Source organism: Capsella rubella, unplaced genomic scaffold (assembly GCF_000375325.1).
Source record: "Capsella rubella cultivar Monte Gargano unplaced genomic scaffold, Caprub1_0 scaffold_4, whole genome shotgun sequence".
Lineage (NCBI taxonomy): Eukaryota > Viridiplantae > Streptophyta > Magnoliopsida > Brassicales > Brassicaceae > Capsella > Capsella rubella.
The window spans coordinates 4,653,916-4,678,071 of record NW_006238920.1 but is presented as its reverse complement, the minus strand read 5'-3'; the positions used below and the strand labels follow the sequence as shown (position 1 = coordinate 4,678,071).

Sequence of the window (24,156 nt, the reverse complement as noted above, 5' to 3'; positions counted from 1 at the left end):
CATATACATGACATTTCGAAAATGCTATTGTAAAATAATATATTGCATATTACACAATTTTCCTGTAGTGCTTGGCAACAGTGACGTTGACTTTCAACGACAACTCTTTGCTAATGTAAAAAAAGGTGTCCTAAGTTTCAACGTGAAGAGCAAGGCTTGTGAGGAAGGTGAAGAAGCTAGAGCCCTTGGGGTATGTATCTTCCGAAGATGAGTTCTTAGCTCATGCAAATGAGGGATACAATGAGGAAGAGGACACTGAGGAAGCCGATGGTGATGCGGGACAAGGAGAAGAAGCATGTCACTCCACTGTGGATGCTCCTCTAGTGCTCACACCGTCATTGATCTTCCCCGCCTCTCCCTTCAAGGTCCAAGGACCTATAGGCCGAACAAGCCTACCAAACTTCACTAAAGTCCAAGGTACCACTTCTTTTCTATTATAAATACCGTTTTTAGTCTTTTTCTATTCTCTTTTTTCGTTAGGTATCTAATGATGTGTTCTGTTTTTTTTTTTCATTTCTTTGAGTCTTGCATTGTGAATAGCTTTGATTTGAGAAAAAACAAAAAAAGTTTAAAATTTTGAAAAATCCAAAAAATCATGTAGTTTTGCACTTTCATTTTTATCTCTAGGATTGAGTCTAGTAGCATACAACTTGCATTTTCATATGCATTGGGGATGATGATTAAAATGCTTTGTAGCTCTCGGTCATAGATCATTGTTGCTTGATCATCTTGGATAAAATAAAAATTCTTGCTTAGACCTTTGCATTCTTCGAAAGCAATCTCTTCTTGTATGAAATTGAGATTAATTTGAATCTAATCTTTCCCCTTATGGTTTTTGAATGCATTCTCATGGTTAATTCTTCTTAATCGCATTATAATACCTTTCATCTCTTGAATGATTTGAAAGTCTCCCTTACCCTTGCCCCTAACCTTTGCTTGCAACCCTTGAATTGATTTGTGAATGAGGCATCTTCTTGATAATGCTATAGATTGTGAAATCTTGAGGGAATTGAGAACGACAAGATTTTAACTCTTGTTTTAGATAGTCTTGAAATCATTGAAAACTAGCCATTAGGAAGGGATTGAAAGAATTAGGTGGTTAGATTGTACATTTTGGGTTTGGTTTGGGAGAAAAGAAGAAGAAGAAAGAATGAAAATGAAGGTTTGATCAAGGTATAAAAGGGAGTTTCTAGGGAGTTATGTTAAGCTCTATGTCTCTAAGTTAAGTAAGAAGAAATTCCCTAGTTAGTTCCCCAAAAGAAAAGGATTTTGCAACTATATAAGTACTGGGAATTAAGGGAAACAAAAAGACAGATAGAAAAGAGCCAAGTGCAAAAGAAGAGAAAGTCCCTAGGTGAGTACCAAAAGCTTGGTGATCATGGGTTTGTGTTGAGAAGACCAAAGTGTCTAGTCTTTGTGGTTGAAAAGAAAGAGAAAAAGGTTTTACTAAGGGTAGAAACTAGGATCTTATATCTAAGATGGGTAGACCAACAAGAGTTAATCTTTGTATGCATAAATTGTTCTTGGTCTTAGATAAAATCATTGTTTTGTAAAAAAATTATAATTTTATTAATTCCACAATTTAATTTGGCCCTGTCACACAAAATATTGGTTTAAAAAAAATAAAAATTGGGCCAGAAAATTACTTAATGGGCCATATCTTGATCCATTAACAAAAATAACAAACCCTAAACACTTAACATCATCTCCCACACCGCCGTTCAACTCTCTTCTCTACTCACTCACCATTGAAACCATCGACGATTTCTCCTACTCACCAACCCTCTTGCCGCACCTTGCTACACCGGCGTAGCTAGCCTTCTGTTCACTGGCAGATCAAGCCTTCTGTTTACCAGCGGAGCTAGCCTTCTGAAGATTGATTCCTCCTATTCTTTTCTCACCCTCTCTTTTCTTTTGTCATCGACGTAATCTCTTCTTCTTGTTCTTCTTCCTATTCCTCATATGTTCTAACATATATCCTCTTCTTCTTTCTTGCTTACTTCTAGTGGCAAAATGCAGTCATATAACTGTTTACGTGTCGTCTCATCCAGCACCCGTTGACGGCACAGTAACACCGTTTGACGATTTGTGGTTTTTAACCGTATATGTAAAGTTGATGTATGAAATTCAAATTTTAGCTTAGTTAATGGGGAAATAGGCACAACTGAAAGTTTTGTGTATGTTTGCAAAAGAGCAACTTAGTTCATGGGAGAATAGGCTGTTTTCCCTTAGATGAAGAGACCATAATCGATGATATTTCGGATGTTTTAGAAGAAGAGCTCGGAGAGTTTGAAGAAGAGTTAGTTTCTGCATCTTCAGAATGAGACTCTGAGTCGGAGTAATAAATCTATATTGTTGTTAAAATCAATTCCTAAATCTTTCCAATTTTTGAAATTGATAATCATAATTTTCATTCATAATCCCACACATTTACAGTAAAATTATATTACATTTTAAATATTAAAAACATTGTTTTCTAAAACTATTATAATCTTAATTTTCATTCATAATCCCACACATTTACAGTAAAATTGCATTTAATTTTCAATTTTAGAAAACATTGTTTTCTAAAACTATTATAATCTTAATTTTCATTCTAATCCCTCACATTTACAGTAAACTTCTATTACATTTTCAATTTTTAAAATCATTGTTTTGTAAAAAAAAAATTATTTTATTAATTCCACAATTTAATTTGAGCCTGTCACACAAAATATTGGTTTAAAAATATTAAAATTGGGCCACAAAATTACTTAGTGGGCCATATATTGATCCATTAACAAAACATAACAAACCCTAAACACTTAACATCATCTCCCTCACCGCCGTTCAACTCTCTTATCTATTCACTCACCATTGAAACCATCGACGATTTCTCCCACTCACTAACGATTTTTCCGCACCTTGCTACGCCGCCGTAGCTAACCTTCTGTTCACCGGCGGATCGAGCCTTCTGTTTACCAGCGGAGCTAGCCTTCTAAAGACCGATTCCTCCTATTCTTTTCTCACCCTCTTTTTTTTCTCATCGCCCTAATCTCTTCTTCTTCTTCTTCCTATTCCTCATATGTTCTAACATATATCCACTTCTTCTTTTTTGCTTACTTGTAGATTACAAAAAAACAAACCTCGATTTTCTTCAATGTCGAGCCGCATGCAACCTAGTCAAAGAAGGGCAGAAGAAAACTCTTGGTCTCTTGTCCCACCTTTGAATTTGATAGTAAGTTACTTTGTTGTGTTCGGGTCAGCTTATATTTTCCCTTCATTGTGTTTGATTATGTCCAAATTTGTTGGTCATTGGTTGTTTCTTCTCCCACATATAGTTTGTAATTGTTATTGTGTTATCTCAATTTCAAATTGTGTTCGATTTTGTAAGTGTGTTCTGTCCAAAATTGCAACTCACTGGCTGTATGTTCACCGTTAGATTCTAGTCCTTTAATGTGTTTGAAAAATTGTTGGTTACTCGCTGGGAAGTAAGTATAGTTATCGTTCTTAATTGTTAGTGTGTTCTGTCTTGGTTTAACATTGTGTTGAATTGTGGTCAATTGTATTTTAAATTCCACGGTTGTCTTATGTCGTTAATTTCTTAACTGAATTGAGTTCAAGTGTGTTTTGTCCAATAGTGTTAACTCAATGATTTGAAATAATATTTTCAGCTGCGTAGTCGCCAGGATTTCCTCCAACACATGGCTGAAGATCAACGTCGTTATGATTTTACTAGTCCTAGTTACACGTTGGATTACTTACCGAGGCTTAACCGGCATGCACACTTTCTACCGACAGGAAATAGAAGTGAAGGACTAGAATCTAATTCACCGGAGGCTGGAAACAAGGAATTTGTCATTCCTCTATTTGTTGATGTGTCAGACCTTTGGCGAGCTCCTGGACGGTCACACCTCCTTGATTTTTGTCAAGAGCGAGAAGGAAAACATATATGGTACATTCTCTCCAGAAGCTAGGGCATGAAACATTTTTGGTTCTTAAGTAAATTTTCTTCTAAGTTGTTATTCACATTACATGTTTACACGTGATCCAACAAGGAAGATTACAAAGCAGATCCTAAAGATGCTTAAATCTGATCTCTTTGAACCATATCCCACTTATCGTTCTTTACCACCAGAAACTCTTAAAAAAGAGTTAAATTCACAAAACTCATCAAATAGAAAACCTTTTGACTTTAAAAAGCATGGAAATGTAGTTAAAGCTTCTTCATTGTTCAAAGATGAGCCACCTGATGTAATACTAGTGCTCATAAAAAGCTATGATAAGATAAGTATCTTTACTCTCAAGTACAATTCTATCCAAGATTACACAGATTTGATTCGCTTGTCTTTGGCAAAATTGCCAAACGCAGATTTTAAGGCTATCTTGAAGCGCTTAAGAAGAACTAAAACAAGAAAGGGACACAATCAGTTTAAGCCAGACAATCTGAACCAGAATAAACACCAAGATTTGAGTCGTTTCATACTGATCAAAGAAGCACCACCAGATGCAACATTCAAGCTAAAGGCGAGCCACAACATATTTATAGTGGAAACATGTCAAAAGGAGAACATGATCGTGCAAGATTATATGCTTCAACATTTTGAGTTCTCATTGTGTAAGTTATCCTCTAGAGAGGATGATTTGGTCACCACCAACGTACTGATGAAAGAAGAACCCCCAGATAAAATAATGATGATAAACACCGAACATGTCAAAGACTTTATTCAGGTAAGTAACTCCTCAACTAAATTTATTTCTTATGATTTAGGGGCTGTGATAATGAGTTTAGTGCATCAAGAAATCATCGAGAATAAGCTAGGTTAATCGGAAGAATATTTGGAACCAAATTCTTGTCGTGAGGCGCAACTAAAAGGGGAACATTACCAGGATATTGATTTGGTCCAAACAAAGATATGTTTACATGTTTATAATGATTCCATGACTGTAACAACACACTTGTTCTTGGTCACATGTGTTGAAAACATTGCAGGTACAAAAGTGGAGCCACTAGTTTAAAAGAGTTCTCATCCAATTTCCTTGCAAGGACTGGAATTGGAGATGTTTTCACGCAGTATAAGAAACCTTATGCTCGTTTCAGGATGATTTCTGAGGTTGGAGAACTAGTATGGGTACATTGGAGGAAGAAAAGATTTCCAACTGAAAGGGAGTCCAATCTAATCCCAAGGATCGATGTTCAATTCAACATAGCAAGCCAAATCAACAACAAAGCTTATGAACTTGAGCTGCAAGGTAAGTATAATGTGAGTTCCTGTTTCAAAATTATTGACTTGGTTCTTTTCATTGTAGATGAATTGGATTTGAGGTCAAATCCTTTTCAAGAGGGAGAGGATGATATGATCATGGATAGCACTAAGGGAGTGGAGCATGAACCGGAGCTAGAGCTTGAAGAAGCTGAGCTCGTAGCTGAGGAGAAGCAGCTCAGAGAGGAGGATAAGCAGCTAGGAGAGGAGAATAAGCTTGTAGGCGAGGATCCTCTTGTCACAACAACTGGTCAAATGAATCGTTCAAGAGCTAAACTGTTTAAGGAAGCTGTTGGAGAATTACTTAATCAGATTCGGAGCCAACACGATCAAGACATCAAGTATGAAAGAAAAGCTTGTCAAACCACTTTGGTTTTGATCCAAGCTACGTGATTCAACAATGAGAAAAATGTCATGGTTGTACTCTTTTTCCCTTGTCAAGTTTTGTCCCACTGGGTTTTCTTGACAAGGTTTTTAATGAGGCAGCTGTTTCACTTCACCATAGCCCATTTGTTGAATCAAAAGCCCAAGGCCTTTTATGCACTTAAGGAGCCATGACCAAGAAGAAGAAGAGGGTCAATCTATCTTTTCAATTTCAAGTTTTTAATTTATTGCTTTGTATTTTCGAGAACAGCCTTGTAAGTTGTTCCAAGGCATGTTCTTTCTTTTCTTTATAAACCCTTTGTAGTCTCTTTGATACCCCACCTTTCTTTTTATCAAAAACCTTCTGTTTCTCTAAGGAGATCTTCTTGTTGGTGTGTATATCCAGCAAAACCCTTAGCTTCTTTGGTGCGTATATCCAAAGGATCTAAGTTCGGTATCGTGAAGCTATTCCACAAATTTTGTGTGATATCCATCAACCATTCAACTTCTATTCCACACCACGGGTTTCTAGCCAAATCTATCCTTGCTCAACTTGAGAGTGCAGAATCTTAGGGAGATTCTCATCAAGTTCTATCAGAGCACGCTCTGAAGTTGAGTACTCTATCCCTTTCATATTTATTCATCTTTGTCTGTTTATCTTCTCTGTCGCCCAGTCATATTGTTTTAATTTTCATAAATTATTGGCTCGTTAGAAAATTGCGAAATCAATTGCATATGAATCTAGGACGAGCTAGCCTAGGTTTTTTAAAAATTCTTTCTGGAATATTTCAGCATCGTTTGATAATTTATTTGTCCCGATCAATTGATACTGTCAAGAATAGGGTTTCAGGAAAATTTGGGATCATTTTGTGTTTGTTGTGTCCAATCTTTTTATTTCAGAAAGAACTTGTTACTGGTGACTTGTGTGTTGATTTGTTTCAGAAAAAATGTTTGACACGAAGGAAGAAGAAACAATCCACAATCGCAACAACAAACTTTTCCTCAAGGAATTCTCAACTCGGAAGAAGAAAATAATGAACACCGAATTTGAAGCACTTCGGCAAGATATTAAAAAGAAAAGAAGAGCACCAAATGGAGAATCGGCAAACCATAGAGAGCTAAAACCAACGCAGCAAGACCACAAACAGAGCAATCCATATGAAACATCTCACACTCCCAAAACTAAGGTTCGTTTCAAATCTAAGTATGAGCCTTCTAATGAAATTCACCTCTATACATTTTCAGGAGAAAGAAACTATCTAGAGTGGGAAAGAAATATCGATGAGTGGTTATACTACAACCACATCCAAAGAGAAGAGAGAATAGCTTATGCAATTGACCATCTAACTGGCAATGCATATAAATGGTGGTTACAAGAAAAAGATTATCGCTTATTCTTCAAGGAGCCAACTATCACCTCGTAGAGAGATCTTAAGGAACTAAAGAGGAAAAAGTACAAGGACAAAAGCTACACAACCACAAAACTTCCAAGTGTTGAGCAAGATAAACAACTTCAGAAGCGGTTGAGTAGAGCCGCTTTTCCAAATCATCATAATTGTTTTGTCTACTCAACCGCTTCTGAAGTTGTTGATCTTGCTCAATACTTGGAAGTTTTGTGGTTGTGTACTTTTTCCTCATTAGTTCCTTAAGATCTCTCCACGAGGTGATAGTTGGCTCCTTGAAGAATAAGCGATCATCTTTTTCTTGTAACCACCATTTATATGCATTGCCAGTTAGATGGTCGAATGCATAAGCTAATCTCCCTTCTCTTTGGATGTGGTTGTAGTATAACCACTCATCGATATTTCTTTCCCACTCTAGGTAGTTTCTTTCTCCTGAAAATGTATAGAGGTGAATTTCATTAGAAGGCTCATACTTAGATTTGAAACGAACCTTAGTTTTGGGAGTGTGAGATGTTTCATATGGATTGCTCCGTTTGTGGTCTTTCTGCTTTGGTTTTAGCTCTCTATGGTTTGCCGATTCTCCATTTGGTGCTCTTCTTTTCTTTTTAATATCTTGCCGAAGTGCTTCAAATTAGGTGTTCGTTATTTTCTTCATCCGAGTTGAGAATTCCTTGAGGAAAAGTTTGTTGTTGCGATTATGGATTGTTTCTTCTTCCTTCGTGTCAACCATTTTTTCTGAAACAAATCAACACACAAGTCACCAGTAACAAGTTGTTTTTGAAATAAAAAGATTGGACACAACAAACACAAAATGATCCCAAATTTTCCTGAAACCCTATTCTTGACAGTATCAATTGATCGGGACAAATAAATTATCAAACGATGCTGAAATATTCCAGATATAATTTAAAATAAAACTAGACTCGTCCTAGATTCATATGCAATTTATTTCGCAATTTTCTAACGAGCCAATAATTTATGAAAACTAAAACAATATGACTGGGCGAGAGAGAAGATGAACAACCAAAGATGAACAAATATGAAAGGGATAGAGTACTCACTTGATGGGAATCTCCCTAAGATTTGGCATTCTCAAGTTGAGCAAGGATTAGTGCGGAATAGTTTCACGATACCGAACTTAGATCCTTTGGATATACGCCTCGTGCATATTCATCTCTTAATAAGTTTGATTCCATATCCATCATTGGTTCATCCATCCATGATCTTAAATAAGAAGTAACTTAGCTATAATAAGAAGACATTTCTATTTCTTATTTCTTTTAAAAACTTAAAGAAAAAACAACTTAGCTATAATGAGTTTGTTTTTGAGAATGAGAGTACATATATATAGGCATCGAATCCGGCGGGAATCCGTTTGGATATTGAAAATTCAAACGGTTATATAACAACGGTAATAATAAAACAATAGATATTTAAAAAAATTTAAAACGGCTATAGCAACGGTAACACATAACCGATGGAATCCCAATAGAGTTTTGTAACAGACACACTCCGTCGGAATTCCGTGAGGAGTTTGTTCCAGATTTCCGACGGAATAATTATCTGTCATAAATTCCCGTTGCATTACCGAAAGAACGCAATTGTCCAAATCTAGTTGCATCTCCGTCGAGAATCCATTTGAAATTATTGACGGATAGCTATCCATCGGAAATTCTGTCAGTGACGACATTGTTTTCTTGTAGTGATCATCGTCATCACCCAAAATCCATCTTCTAACCATATACAAAACCGTTTTGGTATAACAAATAAAGTATAAGACTTTGCCATAAATATATTGATAGGTAAGATTTTTGGTATAAAAGTAAGAACTTAAAAACTATTCAAGGTTCAAGATCAAAACACTAAAAATCGTCAAGGTTCAAAATCAAAACACTACAAATCATCAAGGTTCAATCGTAAAAAAAAAACTCAGATCTTATCTTCAGCCCTAGGAAATCATCAATGTTCAAGATCAAATCACTAAAAATCATCAAGGTTCAAAATCAAAACACTAAAATTAATAGTTCCTTCCAGTCCTTAGCTTTAAAAATCAAATTTTATCTTCAGCTCTAGGAAACGCCATAAACCCCGCCGCCGGTTCACTTTATCAGCTAGAAGATGCTGAATTGATTCTTCATGAAATGGAGACCACATTCTAACTCCAGCCAATGCATTAAGTGGCTCTAGTACACTCTTAACACTAGATGCATGCTCACTTTCCAACATTTGTTCCGCTATTCTATTCTTATTCTTGTTCCTTCCACTTTCTGACACAGTCTCGTAGTAAATGTCTCTTCCTTTTTCCTACCACACTCCATCTTCGTCATAAATGCGAAGTTTTACCGTAGGTAATTGTTCCTACCAATATATTTGAAGGAATTTTCGTAGGATTTCGACCTGTTTTCTTGTAGTGGTTTTACAGCTGCTTCAACAGCCATATCCTTCTCTTTACGCCTTTTTTTTGCTCTTGAACTTCCATTTTGATTTTGTGTAAGTGTTTGTACTTTAGTATGTTTCTCTACCATTGGCACTGATATATCTTTGTCAACATAAAAAACTTCATCATCATCATCATCCCCATCCACTGTAGAATTTAATTTAGCTTCTCAAGTTTGAGCACTCCACCCTTCAGCTCCGGCTACTACCACAACACGAAATTCTTCTTCATACACATCCATATTAGCAACCAGATTGCATTTGAATTTTCTAGCTCCACCCCATTCATATATAGCAAAAACAAACAAGAAAACAATTATAAACTGAACAATATAGAAATAGTTGCACCAAAATAACCATCGTTTTAATTATGATCTTAAACTACAAATATTTTTAGTATAAGAATCAACCGAAAACACTCACAAATAATTTCATATCCTAAATACAAATATTGCATACTCTTTGCATCACATATACACAGCAATTTAGACATCAATAATCACGACATAATTAAAAGTCTTTTCTCTTTTACAATAAAACAGACACAAGTCATGGCAATAATAGGATCAAAACAGATCAAAACAAGTGAATATGAAACTGAAACAATCCATAGCAATAAACAGTATCAATACAGATCAAAACAAGTCAATATGAAATTAAAACAAGTGAGTAAGTGAAAATTAAACAAACTGAAACAAGTGACACAATGACTATGAAACAAACTCAAACAAGTGACTATGAAACTGAAACAAGTGAATCAAGTGACTGTAAAACAAACTGAAAAAGCTAAAGAAGTGACTATGAAACTAACTGAAACAAGTACCTCTATGCATTGCTTCCACTAATCATTTGACATCTCCAACCTACCCTTACCATCATACGGAAGCCCAGTCCTATTGTGAGTTAACATCTTAAAGGTGGTGTATTTTTTCTTACACTCATCATACCTATTCTTAAAAGGGTTCCATTTGTCATACCCCCCCTCTTAAATCTCTCTTGGAATTTTTTCACGATGTAATCTTTCCCATTTTGGTTCATTCCTATACTCGTTCTATTTCCCTTTTTTTCCCATCCGCGTAAAGTTGGAAAAAATCGAGTTTCTTCATCGGACCAATTCTAAAAATGATGGATAAAAAACGGGGAAAACCCCAAAAGATACTTGATTTTGGACGTTTAAACCTGAACTTTTGTTTTTTTTTTGCAAAACAAATACATATACTAATTAACATTTGTGATTTAACTCTCAAAAAATAACTTTTTGTTATTTTCATACCTTCGATCTCAAAAAAAAAAAAATTCCAATCTTACTGCTACCATCTAAAATAATTATTAATGGTTAAATTTTTTGGCAGTAACTTTTAATTTTATTTCATAAAAATTATATTTTATGACCGTACTATGAAAATAGGGAAATTCCATAAAAATTCCCCATCTAATTTTAATTTGGAATTTTAATACTCAATGTTATTTGATTGGAAATAAAATGCATGGTTTATTAAATTTTGTTCTATTAATATATTAAGTATATAAAAATTGTCGAATCAAATAAACCGCTTAATCGGATTGACGGAATCACTAAACCGAAGTTGTCGAAATCACTAATCCCTAAACACACAAGTAATTTGGGGTTATCCAAAAACTGCATTGTCCTTTGCTACTACCCCAAATCGAATTGGGATTGATAAAAAATAACAAAAACAGATGTGAGATTCAAATAAAAAATGTTAATTAGTATATGTATTTTTCTTCCAAAGAAATAGTTCAGGTTTAAACGTCCAAGACAATAATAAACCAAGTAATTTCTGGTTTTTCCATACAAAATCTTTGAAACAAAACCATTAAGATCAAAACCAAATATTTAAATGAAAAAGATACGTGACTATGGTAGACGTTAGTGATCAAAGTTGGGTGTTTTGTGTTTTAATATTTTAGTTTAATTATTTACTTTAATTAATACATTAGGGTTGGGTGTTTTGGTTTTAACGTTTAGGTTAATTGTAAGTTCTATAATGGCCTATATAAATAGAGGTCTTTATGCTAATGAAAGATGATGCCCCAAGAATTAACCTTAATCTGTAAGATATACTAGGGTTAAGAGGGAGCTAAGCTATGAGAATCTCTCTTATTCCTTAAGCAAAATTTGGTTCATAACATTTGGTATCATAGCCAAACAATTCGATGGGAGAGTTCGATAGGACAACGACATTGGTTCATCAGATATTCAATAAGCTGATAACACGATTGAATGAGATATTAGAGGAGATGGAGAACAAATTAACTGCAGAAGTGAATATGAAATTTGACCTGATGCAAGCTAAAATTGCAAAGCCACAAGAGAAGACATCACCACAACTTGCCTTGATGGAGATCATGGCAACAAAACGGTATTGGTTGTGGTTTTGGTTCCAAAGATAGAGGAACCAAACCACATGAGGACAGAGGTGGCGGAGATGGTGACTACGACATCACCTGCTGTTGTGGCGTTAGAAGCTGAAACATCTATGACTAAGCCAGAGACACTAGAGGACGTGGTGATGCTTAAACCTTCAGCATCCCAGCTTGAGCCAAAGCAAATTAAACCTCAAAAATCTGAAGTAGTTGCAGCACCAGTTTTTGCGGTTATTAGATTATTAATGGTTTAGTCTTGGTTATATGTAAATAACCGGTTTGTATCGGATAGCTTTACTTGTATATACGCTTTGTACAACGCATCAAGTGTGAATAACAGAATCATTTTAATCTCAACTTCATCGTCTTCATCTCTCTTCTTCTTCATCTCTCTTCTTCGATTCTGTTCATCATATTTCACTATTATGGTATCATTGCTATACGCTTAGCTCCGTTTTCGTTCTCTTTCCTCTGATCTTTCTTCTTCTTGGTGATTTGTTGTGCGCTTGATTTGTGTCGATATGGGAGTTCCGATTCGAAAATCTACTCGTCGTCTGGGTAGATCCACTGGTGCTGGGAGTTCTGCTTCAAAATCGAAAGCTCCGATGAGCTCTATCTCTCCGATTATGACAGATCCAGCCTCACGTGTTCCGATCAGCTCCGTTTCTGAGATCGATACTGTGGATAGCCCACACTCACCATTTTTTCTTCACAGCGCGGATCATCCCGGTCTCTCTCTTGTTGATGATCGTCTTGATGGAACGAATTACAATCATTGGAGTTCGGCGATGAAGATTGCTATCGATGCGAAGAACAAACTTGCTTTCATCGATGGCTCTGTTCCTCGTCCTGATGAAGGTAATCATATGTTCCGGATTTGGTCTCGCTGCAACAGTATGGTGAAATAATGGATGTTGAATGCTGTTTCTAAGCAGATTTATGGTAGTATATTGAACTTTGATGATGCTACTATGATCTGGAAGGATTTACACAACAGATTTCATATGACGAATTTGCCGAGAACCTTTCATCTGATCCAGCAAATTCAGGATCTACATCAAGGTTCCATGGATCTCTCCGGCTACTATACTGCTCTGAAGACTCTATGGGATCATCTTGATGGTAGTGAACCAAATGAATTTGTTTGTGTTGTCATTCTTTTAATTGTGCGAGTAAACTTTAATATCAGGCACATGTTGACCGTGGCCGTCTTATAAAATTTTTGGCTGGTTTGAATGAGTCATATGCCATCATTAGAGGTAAGATTATCATGAAGAAACCTCTCCCTGATATTGCTGAAGTTTACAACATCTTAGATCAAGATGACAGTCAAAGACAATTTGGCGTTAGTGTTGTACCAGCTGCTTTTCAGGTTGGGAATGTTGTGCCACATCCTGGAGTGATGAATTCCACTGTTTCTCCCACCTCTGCTGGCCTTATCAACCCTGCTTACCAGTCCCATCGAAAGGATAAACCGATTTGTTCTCATTGTGGATTTACGGGCCATGTTGTTGATCGTTGTTATAAACTACATGGTTATCCACCTGGATGGAAGCCTAGAAAACAACAAACTGCAACTTCTCAATCTTCTCAGTATACCAGTTCCTCTCCTGCTGTCATTGCTCAAGTTTCTGCACCTATTGGTTCTCTTGACAAGAAGTCTGATGATTTAGAGAATTTGATTGGGAACTTATCTAAGGATCAGCTACAAAACTTCATTGCCTATTTCAGCTCTCACCTTGTTCCTCAGTCTACTTCTCAGCCTACACAACCTACACAACCTACATTGAATCCAACCAATGAAGCTTCATGTTCTGGTATATCATTTTCTAATTCTACATATGGTTTCATTGGAATTTTGACTGTTGCTCAATGTGTGACAAATAAGAGATCATGGATTATTGATTCTGGAGCAACTCATCATGTCAGTCATGATAAGAGTTTATTTACTGATCTTGATGAGTCTATTAGTCAGCATGTTAATCTTCCCAATGGCAATTTAGTTATGGTTGTTGGTATTGGCACAGTGGTGATTAATGGTTCTATCAGTTTGAGGAATGTTCTTTATATACCGGATTTCAGGCTCAGTCTTCTCAGTATAAGCTCGTTAACTGCAGATCTTGGTTCTCGTGTTATCTTTGATCCTGCTACTTGTCTGATACAGGATCCTATCAGGGGATTAACGATTGGAAGAGGTAGAAGAATTGCTAACTTGTACTTGTTGGATGTTGAAGACCCTGCAGATTCAAGACAACTATCTTCTTGTAGTTTGAATGCTGTAATAGATTCTGCTGTTTGGCATAAGAGACTCGGCCATACTTCTTTTTCTCGGATTGATATACTTATGGATGTTCTTGGAATTTCTAAACAAATGAATAAAGGGGTTATACATTGTGACATTTGTCAAAGAGCAAAACAGAAGAAATTGCCTTATTCTAATAGAAACAACTTCTGTCCTGCACCTTTTGATTTGTTACATATTGATGTTTGGGGCCCTTTCTCAATATCGACAGTGGAAGGATTCAGATATTTTTTAACAATAGTGGATGATCATAGTAGAGTCACCTGGATTTATTTGCTCAAACTGAAGAGTGATGTCTTGCACGTATTTCCAGATTTTTTAAACATGGTGGAGACTCAATTTGATAAGAAAGTTCGAAGTGTGCGATCTGATAATGCTCCGGAATTGAAGTTTACTGAGCTTTATCATCAAAAGGGTATTGTGGCTTATCATTCTTGTCCTGAAACTCCTGAGCAAAATTCAGTTGTTGAGAGGAAGCATCAACATATCTTGAATGTTGCACGTGCTCTTCTTTTCCAATCCAACTTGCCATTATCTCTCTGGGGTGATTGCATTCTCACAGCTGTCTTTCTTATTAACAGAACACCATCACCACTATTGGATAACAAAACACCGTATGAAAAGCTCACAAACACCGCAACAGAGTATACAGATTTGAGAACCTTTGGTTGTTTGTGTTATGCGAGTACTTCTCCAAAACAGCGCACGAAATTTGAAGATAGAGCAAGAGCTTGTGTCTTTCTGGGTTATCCAGCAGGCTATAAAGGCTACAAACTTATGGATGTTGAGAGTAATGTTGTGTTTATTTCCAGGAATGTGAAGTTCTTTGAAGATATCTTCCCGTTCCAGAATACACAGCCCACCGATGCGGCCACAAGGTTCTTTCCTCATTTAAGCACTCGTGTTGCTCTTAGAGGAGAGACTTCTGGAATTTTTAGTGAGGGGGAAGATCATGAAACTGTGAGGCAGGGGGAATCAGTGCCTGATGTTATTCCTTCTCCACCTATTTCAACAAAAAGAGTCTCACGTCCTCCTGGTTATCTTCAGGATTACCAATGTCACTCTTTACAAACAACTACAGCTCATCATATATCCTAGGTCTTGTCTTATTCCAACTTATCAGATCCTTTTTGTGCCTACATCAATGCATTAACAAAATATCCTACACCTACTAGTTACCATCAAGCTAGTAAAATTAAAGATTTTTGTGATGCTATGGATGATGAGATAGGTGCTCTGGAAAGGACAAATACTTGGTTTGTCTGCTCTTTACCTCCTGGTAAAACGGCTGTAGGTTGTAAATGGGTGCATACAGTGAAACTAAATGCAGATGGCTCACTTGAGCGTTACAAGGCTCGCTTAGTAGCCAAGGGTTACACTCAAAGAGAGGGTCTTGATTATGTGGAAACTTTTTCTCCAGTTGCAAGAATGGCTACAGTTAAGTTTCTTCTTGCTGTTGCAGTTCCTAGAAAGTGGTTCTTAGATCAACTGGATGTTTCTAATGCCTTCCTTAATGGGGATTTGCAAGAGGAGTTTTACATGGTTTTACCACCTGGTTATGCTCCAAAACAGGGGGAATCATTTCCACCAAATGCAGTTTGTAAACTCCAAAAGTCCTTGTATGGTCTTAAACAAGCATCAAGACAATGGTTTCTCAAATTTTCTCAGTCTCTCATCTCTTTGGGATTTCAGGGTGGTACTGGTGATGATACTCTATTCACAAGGCAATCTGGAGATGTTCATATGGCAATTTTGGTGTATGTTGATGATATCATAATTGCTAGTAGTTCCTCTCTTGCTACTACTTCTCTCACCATTGCTTTGAAAGAAACTTTTAAACTTAGAGAATTGGATCCTCTCAAGTATTTCTTAGGTCTTGAGGTGGCAAGGACTTCAGCTGGGATTTCCATTTGTCAGCGAAAATATGTCTTGGATTTATTGGATGAAACTGGTCTTTTAGGTTGCTGCCCATCTCCTATTCCTATGGATCCCAGTGATGTTTTGAATAATGAAATAGGGATTCTTTTAGACGATGTGGAGCAATATCGAAGATTAGTTGGCAAGCTTATGTATCTGACTTTCACTCGACCTGACATCACCTTTGCCGTACATAAGCTTTGTCAATTCACATCGGCTCCGAGACAGCCTCATCTGTATGCTGTATATCAGGTTCTTCATTACCTTAAAGGCACTGTTGGTCAAGGTATGTTCTATTCCGCTACCTCTGATCTTCAATTGAAGGCTTTTTCGGATGCTGATTGGGGAAGATGTACGGATAGCAGGCGATCTGTTTCTGGTTTTTGCATGTTTATTGGCCCTTCCTTGGTCTCTTGGAAATCAAATAAACAGGATACAGTCTCCATGTCGTCTGCTGAGTCTGAGTATCGTTCTATGGCTGCAGCTGTGAAAGAAATTCTTTGGTTAAGGAAGCTTATGGTTGATTTATGGGTTGATATCTCTGAAGCTTCTGCACTTTATTGTGATAGTACAGCTGCCCTTCACATTGCCAACAATTCTGTTTTCCATGAGCGAACCAAACATCTAGACATGGATTGTCACATTGTGAGAGAGAAAGTTCAATTGGGCATCATTAAGACACTACATGTGAGAACAGAACACCAGTTGGCTGATGCTTTGTCTAAACCATTGTTTCCTACACCGTTCTTAAGACTAGTTCGCAAGATGGGTGTTATTAACATATACACTCCATCTTGAGGGGGAATATTAGATTATTAATGGTTTAGTCTTGGTTATATGTAAATAACCGGTTTGTACCGGATAGCTTTACTTGTATATACGCTTTGTACAATGCATCAAGTGTGAATAACAGAATCATTTTAATCTCAACTTCATCGTCTTCATCTCTCTTCTTCTTCATCTCTCTTCTTCTTCATCTCTCTTCTTCGATTCTGTTCATCATATTTCACTATTAGCGGTGAAGGAGTATGCTGAGAATAGCTTTGATGCAAAGCAACCGTCCAGGAGATGATGACAGTTTAACATAAAGGACGACATAGATCGAGAAGATGTTAAGAGTTGTGGAGAATCTGCAAGATTTGGGTTCGGGTAATCGCGCTTAGAGCTTAAGGACAAGCTCTGAGTGGCGAAGGGGAGTAATGATACGTGACTATGGTTGATGTTGGTGATAAAAGTTGGGTGTTTTGGGTTTTGATTTTTTTGTTTAATTATTTACTTTAACTAATACATTAGGGTTGGGTGTTTTGGTTTTAATGTTTAGGTTAATTATAAGTTGTATCATGGCCTATATAAATATAGGTCTTTATGCTAATGAAGAAGGAAGCCCCAAGAATTAACCTTAATTTCTAAGAGGACTAGGGTTAAGAGGGAGCGAAGCTTTTAGAATCTCTCTTATTCCTTAAGCAAAAGTTGGTTCATAACAGAAAACCAACACAATTACATCTTTAGCCATCTTCTTTCTCAAAACACTTGCATCGTAACCTGAGAGAAAACCAAATGTTAAACAAAAAAACACATTAGCAAAAGATTCAACAGTAAATATTTGAACAAACAATATAAAAACAGAACAATGAAAACGCAAAGAGAGATGATAATTTGAACATTGTTTTTGCAAAACGTAAAGCCCATAAGCCTATAACATTGTTCTATCTTTACAACATTGAAGAAATTAAAAGAAGGAGAGAGAGAGAGAGAGGTATTGTCTTGATGCAGAGTACGTTCTTCCTCGGATTCCATGGCAAATGAACTGATGTTAGGAAGAGGGGAACAAGATTTACAGCCAGCAGTGGTACATGACCATATCGCGGAGTATTGGAAGAGTTTGGAAAGACCTTTATGGAACCAACAACACTTCCTCCTTTAAAGGTCCTCATAATCACAAAATTCCTCTAAAAGAGGGTGTAGATCTAGTGAATCAGAGCCCTAATCAATATGTTTTTCATAAGAAAATTGAGATTCACGGGATTGTGGAATACATGTTGGTGTCAGGAACAATTTAAGATAGTTCAAGTCCTTATGCGACTCCAGTGGTCTTGGTGAAGAAGAAAGATGGCACATGGAGATTATGTGTTAACTATAGAGGCCTTAATAGCCTTACACTGAAGGACAGTTTCCAATACCATTGATTGAGGACTTATTTGACGAATTGGGTGGGTCCAATGTGTATTCTACGATTTTTCTGTGAGCAAGGTACTATCAAGTGAGGATGGTTCCTTTGGGATGTTCACTAGACTACTTTTAGACACATAGTGGTCACTATGAGTACTTGGTTATGCCCTTTTGGCTGAGTAATGCTCCCGCCACAATCCATAACCCGATGAACACCATTTTCAGGCCCTATTTACGGAAGTTTGTGTTTATATTTTTTTATGACATCCTAATTTACAATGCCAGATTGAAGAGCATGTTAATAGTCTTAGACCAGTGTATAAGTTGATGGCCAATCACCAGCCTTATGCTAAAAGTAATAAGTGCAACTTTGCAGCTAACAAAGTGGAGTAGTTAGGGCATTATATTGAGGGTAAAGTTTTGTCTACAGATCCAAGTAAAGTTTAGGCATTAGCAGATTGGCCAGTTCCAACCAATTTGAAGCAATTGCGGGGGTCCTTAGGTCTTGCTGATATTATAGGAGGTTTGTGCGTAATTTTTAAACCATAGATCGCCCTTTAACATTATTGACTAAGAACGATGTCTTCTAGTGGTCCACTGAGGGATAAGAAGCTTTTTTGAGTTAAAAATCCCTTTGTACATCTCCTATTTTGGCTCTGCCTTGTTTTGAGAAGTTTTTTTTGGTGAAAACCGACATTTGCAGCTATAATATCGTTGTCATATTAGTACGGGAATGTCATGCTGTAGCTTACATCAGTCTTCACTTGAAGGGTAAACAGTTACATATGTCTATTTACAAGAAGGAGTTATTGGGTGTGGTTTTTGTAGTCCAAAAGTGGCATCACTACTTGCTTCCAAGCAACTTTGTTATCAAGACTGACTAGCAAATTCTCCAGTACTTATTAGAGCAGCGTTTGAACACACCCACTCAAAAATAGTGGTAACCTAAGCTATTGGAATTTGATTATGAAATCCAGTACATGGAAGGCAAGAACAATTTAGTCGCTGATTCTTTGTCTCGATTTTATACGGAGCAGAGGTTTTGCATATGGCAATGTTAGTGGTTGAATGCGATATCTTCAAATAAATACAAGCATAGGCTGTGATGGTCACACATTTGAGAGTCAAAGGGCTCTTCTACTGGAAAGGAATAACTAAGGATATTCAAGCATTTATAAGGACTTGTGATATCTGCCAAAGGTGCAAGTACTACATCCCCTGGCTTATTACAACCTCTCCCAATTCCAGAAACTCTGGGTTGTCGTGGAACCGTTTGAGCAAGGCAGCTCATTTTGTAGCTCTGGCACATCCCTATACATAATTGACTATAGCCCAAGCTTTCATGGACAACATCTTTAAGCTTCATGGATCCTAAGTCAATTGTTAGTGCCGGTGATAAGAATTTTTTTAATTCATTTTGGAAAGAAAAAAAAGAATTATTCACTCTCTAGGGTGTGACTTTAAATTTTTCAAGTGCATATCACCCTAAAAGTGATTGTTAGACTTATATGCGTTGTATGTGCAGTGAGTTAGTGATAGGTCATATGAGTGGAGTAAATGGCTACCACTTGCTAAATTCTGGTACAACACCACTTTTCATTATGCGTCTCAGATTACTCCTTTCGAAGCTGTGTATGGAAAAGCACCACCCATTATCCTACCTTACTTGTCAAGTGAATCAAAGGTGGCAGTGGTTGCTAAGAGCTTACAAGAGCGTGAGATTATGATTCTGATCTTGAAATTTCATCAGGTAAGGGCTCAGCACCGCATGATGGTTTTTTGCTAATCAACACACCACTTAGAGGAGCTTTGAGATTGGGGACTAAGTCTATGTCAAACTGTCATGGATACTAGAGGGAATGAGAAGTTGGTGCCTAAATACATTGGTCCATACAAGATTGTCGATTGTTGCGGTAAGGTTGCGTATAAGCTAGCTCTACCGCATACTTCACAGGTCCTTCCCGTCTTCCACATTTTTCAACTTAAGGTTTTGCTGGGACATTACCACACATCCACTGTATGTACAGATTAAAAGTTATGACAAAAATCCCATAATATTATCTAGATTGACACAACCTTACGAACAACCAACTTTGAAAGCAATTTCCCATCAAACCAAATGCAACCACAAGACTATCTTTGTATCAATAGAAAGATCTTGCTGTCTAATTTCTTAAACACATTTCCAAACTATATTCAAGGTCTGTAGCCACACAAGCAATACAATCAACTAATCTAAATTCATCAAAGCAAAAGCAATCAAAGCAACACAATCAACAAATTTCAATCCATGCTAAAACATAGATTGAGAGAATTATAGAAGAATATATTGAATAGCTTACTAAGATATAATAGATGAGAGTAGAGAAGAAGAGAAATCAAATTCTGGTAAGGGTATTCGAAGCTTCTTGGGTCATCCCAGGTTTTATAGAACGTTCAGAAAAGACTTCTCAAAGGCCACTTACAAGGTTGTTGTGCAAGAAAGTAGCTTTTGAGTTCAATGGAGAATGTCTTGAAGCCTTTAAGAAGATCAAGAAGGAGTGTATTAGTGCTCCCATTGTTCAAGCACCGGATTAGAACTTACCGTTTGAGATCATGTGTGATGCTAGTGATCATGCGGTTGGAGGGATATTGGGTAAAAGGAAAGATAAAAATCTTCATGTGATTTACTATGCAAGTAGAACCCTCGATGATGCATAAGTAAAACATGCCACGACGGAGAAGAAACTACTTGCCATAGTCTTTGCTTTCAAGAAGTTTAGATCTTACTTGGTTGGGTCTAAGGTGATAGTCCTCACGGATCATGCAGTATTAAGGCACTTGTTAGCAAAAACGGATGCAAAGCCAAGGTTTTTGAGATGGATCTTACTTCTACAAGAGTTTGACCTTGAGATCAAGAATAAGAAGGGTACTGAAAATGGTGTAGCGGATCAATTCTCTCGATTGAGGATTGATAGTGATATTTCTATCAATGACACTCTTCCCAAGGAGAATCTTTTGGACAGTCTAACTTCTTGATGAGAGCCACAAGACCTTGATGTAGCTAGAGGAAACAATGAACTTGAAGGAGAACGGCCCTTGGTATGCTGATATAGTGAACTATCTAGGTTGTGGATTATAACAGCCTAACTTGGATGCATATGGAAAGAAGAAGTTCTGTATGTAAAGTGATTTTATTGGGATGACCCTTATTTTTACACACTTTGTAACGATAAGATATATAGGAGATGTTTATCTCAAGAGGAAGTGGAACGGATCTTGCAACATTGTCATGTTCAACAATTGGAGGTCATTTCGCCATTTTCAAGACGGTATCAAAGGTGATACTAGCGGGTCTATGGTGGCCTACTATGTTCATGGATGCTCAAGAATTCATAGTGAGGTGTGAATCTTGCGAAAGAATGAGAAGCCTTGAAAACCCTGATTCTTGAGGTTGAAATCTTTGATATGTGGGGAATAGACTTCATGTGACTGTTTCCCTCCTCTTAAGGCGATCGTTACATTCTTGTGGTAGTTGATTATGTGTCAAATTGGGTAGAAGACATATCTAGTCCAACTAATGATGCCAAGTTTGTGTTCAAGTTGTTTAAGACTATAATCTTCCCAAGATTTTGAGTTCCAAGAGTGGTAATAAGTGATGGTGGAAAGCATTTCATCAACAATATCTTTGAGAGCCTACTCAAGAAACATGGGGTCAAGCACAAGGTAGCTACATGTTACCATCCGCAAACAAGTGGTCAAGTCGATATTTCAAACCGAGATATCAAGGCCATTCTCGAGAAAAAATGGTAGGCACTACAAGAAAAGATTGGGCTATGAAGTTAGATGATGTTCTTTGGGCTTACCAAACCGCATAGGAGACACCCATTGGTACAACCCCGATCACTCTTCTTTATGAGAAATCTTGTCATCTTTGGTTGAACTCGAGTAAGGCTATGTGAGTTGTGAAGTTATTGAGCTTTGACATCAAAACCGCGCGCGGCTGATAAACGTTTGATCCAACTCCATGATTTTGATGAAATCCGTCTAGAAGCCTATGAGAATGCAAAAATCTACAAGGCAGAAATCCACCACGTTTTCTCTCTCAGAACCTCAAACCGCCTTAATGGTGTGGTAAAGTCCAGCTTAGAGACGTGAAACAAGCGCACTTGGGAGGCAATCCCATGGTATCCTTGTACATATTTCTCTTTATTTTCTTTTATTTTGATATCTTTTAGTATATATTGGCGTTTGGCAAATGATTAGGGAAGCTAGAAAGAGAAGTCGGATCGGAAAAAAAGGAGCCGGGATGAACAGTGCCCGACCGGCCGATCAGGCAACTGGTCAGCCATAATAATTTTGTCAAAAAACCTGAGAGACACAACCCTGCTTCTCGACCGACTGCCTCATCGGGCGTAAGGGCTGACGACAAAAACCCAAGAAACACATCCTTCCTTTCTCGACCAATTGCCCGATCAGGCAGCTGAACGAGGTAAGTCTTCTTCTTCCTTTCGGTTTTCTTCAATCGATTTAAACAAGAAATTATATCGGTTTAGGCCAAAAATTGATTTTAAATGCCTTAACCGGCCCGGGTTTTATTCTAAAAATACAAAAACAAAATCACTCTTTTTCTTCCTTTTTCTATTAGAGATATTTCTTCTTCTCATTCTTAAAACTCACAACTCTCTCATCTCTCACTTGCTTTTGGCAATTTTGGGCTCTTTTCACTCAAATTTTATCCCTATTTTTACTTGAATTTCTTAAGGTTTATTACTTTTTATCACCACATGAACTAGTTAAATTTGAGCTTGATTGTTGTGTTTATTTCTAGTTTTAAGCTTTCTAAACCTTGGGCGAAGATTATTGATGCTTATTTTGCTTGATTAGTTGAGAAATTTTTAGTTTTGAAAAATTATGGTTCATGTGGTGAATAGTGACGAAAATTGCATAATTTGTTTGAATTTGAGACTTTTAATCTCTTTGTCTAGCGCTTGAGCTTCTTTAGACTATGTTTAACCTATTGGTTTGATTCCCTTTTCTAAATTACAAGTTTTGCAATTTTCATGAGAAAGAAATTTGAATTATAATATGAAAATGTGAATGAGCTAATAAATGTGGTTTGCTCTTGTGCTTTCTAGCTTTCTGATGGTGATAGTTTAAGCCTCATTGTGCCGTATAAAAAATCTAGTGGCAATATGAGAATTGATTTTATACTTCTCTATGTGTTTTCTCTTGTCACTTAATTGAGTTTAAGCTTTCATATAGGCACAATGGCGGGAAACAAGCGACAAAAAGGAGAATCAAGCACCACTCAAAAAGCGCCTTCGGCTCCCATTACCTCGAGTGAGAAGAAACTCCTCAAGCATATCGACTCCTTCACCATCATGCCCACGCTCTTTATCGATAGACAACTCTTGGAGAAGATGGGACTTCTAAAGACGCTAGACAAGTTCTTTGAAGACATAGGCTTGGGGAAGATTGGCATGTTGGATGAGCCAACATTCCCGGGCATCTTGAAGATTCACTACATGAAAAACGAGTTTTAATAGCAGATTAATAGAGCGCTTTGGGTCATTATGCTATGGAACATGATCAATATTTATTTAATAGCTTTTGATTTAATTGAAACGCTATGATATAGTGTCAGATTAAAAAAATAATCAAACGGTCTCGTTCTATGTATTTTAATAGCATACTTAAATTAAAACGCTATAACAGTGTACGATGGAAAAAACAATTTATTTTCCCTCCACACTTACTAAAAATCCCGACAAAATTTTTTTCTCCTTTCAACTTTTCATAACCTGATAGTCGTCTTCTTCTCTTTTGCTTGAAATAAGCCTAGCTTAGATCCTTTATTGATCGATCCTCTTCTGCTTAGATCCCCTTTTGCTCTTTCGCTGATATCCTATTACGCTGCCATCGACTTTGCTCTTTTTTCTCTAACTCTCTCTCT

General features: G+C 37.0%; 1 protein-coding gene across 1 annotated transcript; it reads left to right on the top strand.

The window, feature by feature from the left end:
- Positions 1 to 2,843: 2,843 nt before the first annotated feature.
- LOC111830985 lies at positions 2,844 to 4,091 on the top strand. Its single transcript, XM_023784179.1, has 2 exons — positions 2,844 to 3,217; positions 3,654 to 4,091. The coding sequence occupies exons 1-2, from the start codon at positions 3,140 to 3,142 to the stop codon at positions 3,954 to 3,956; spliced, it is 381 nt and encodes a 126-aa protein (XP_023639947.1). The 5' UTR covers positions 2,844 to 3,139; the 3' UTR covers positions 3,957 to 4,091.
- Positions 4,092 to 24,156: the final 20,065 nt, after the last annotated feature.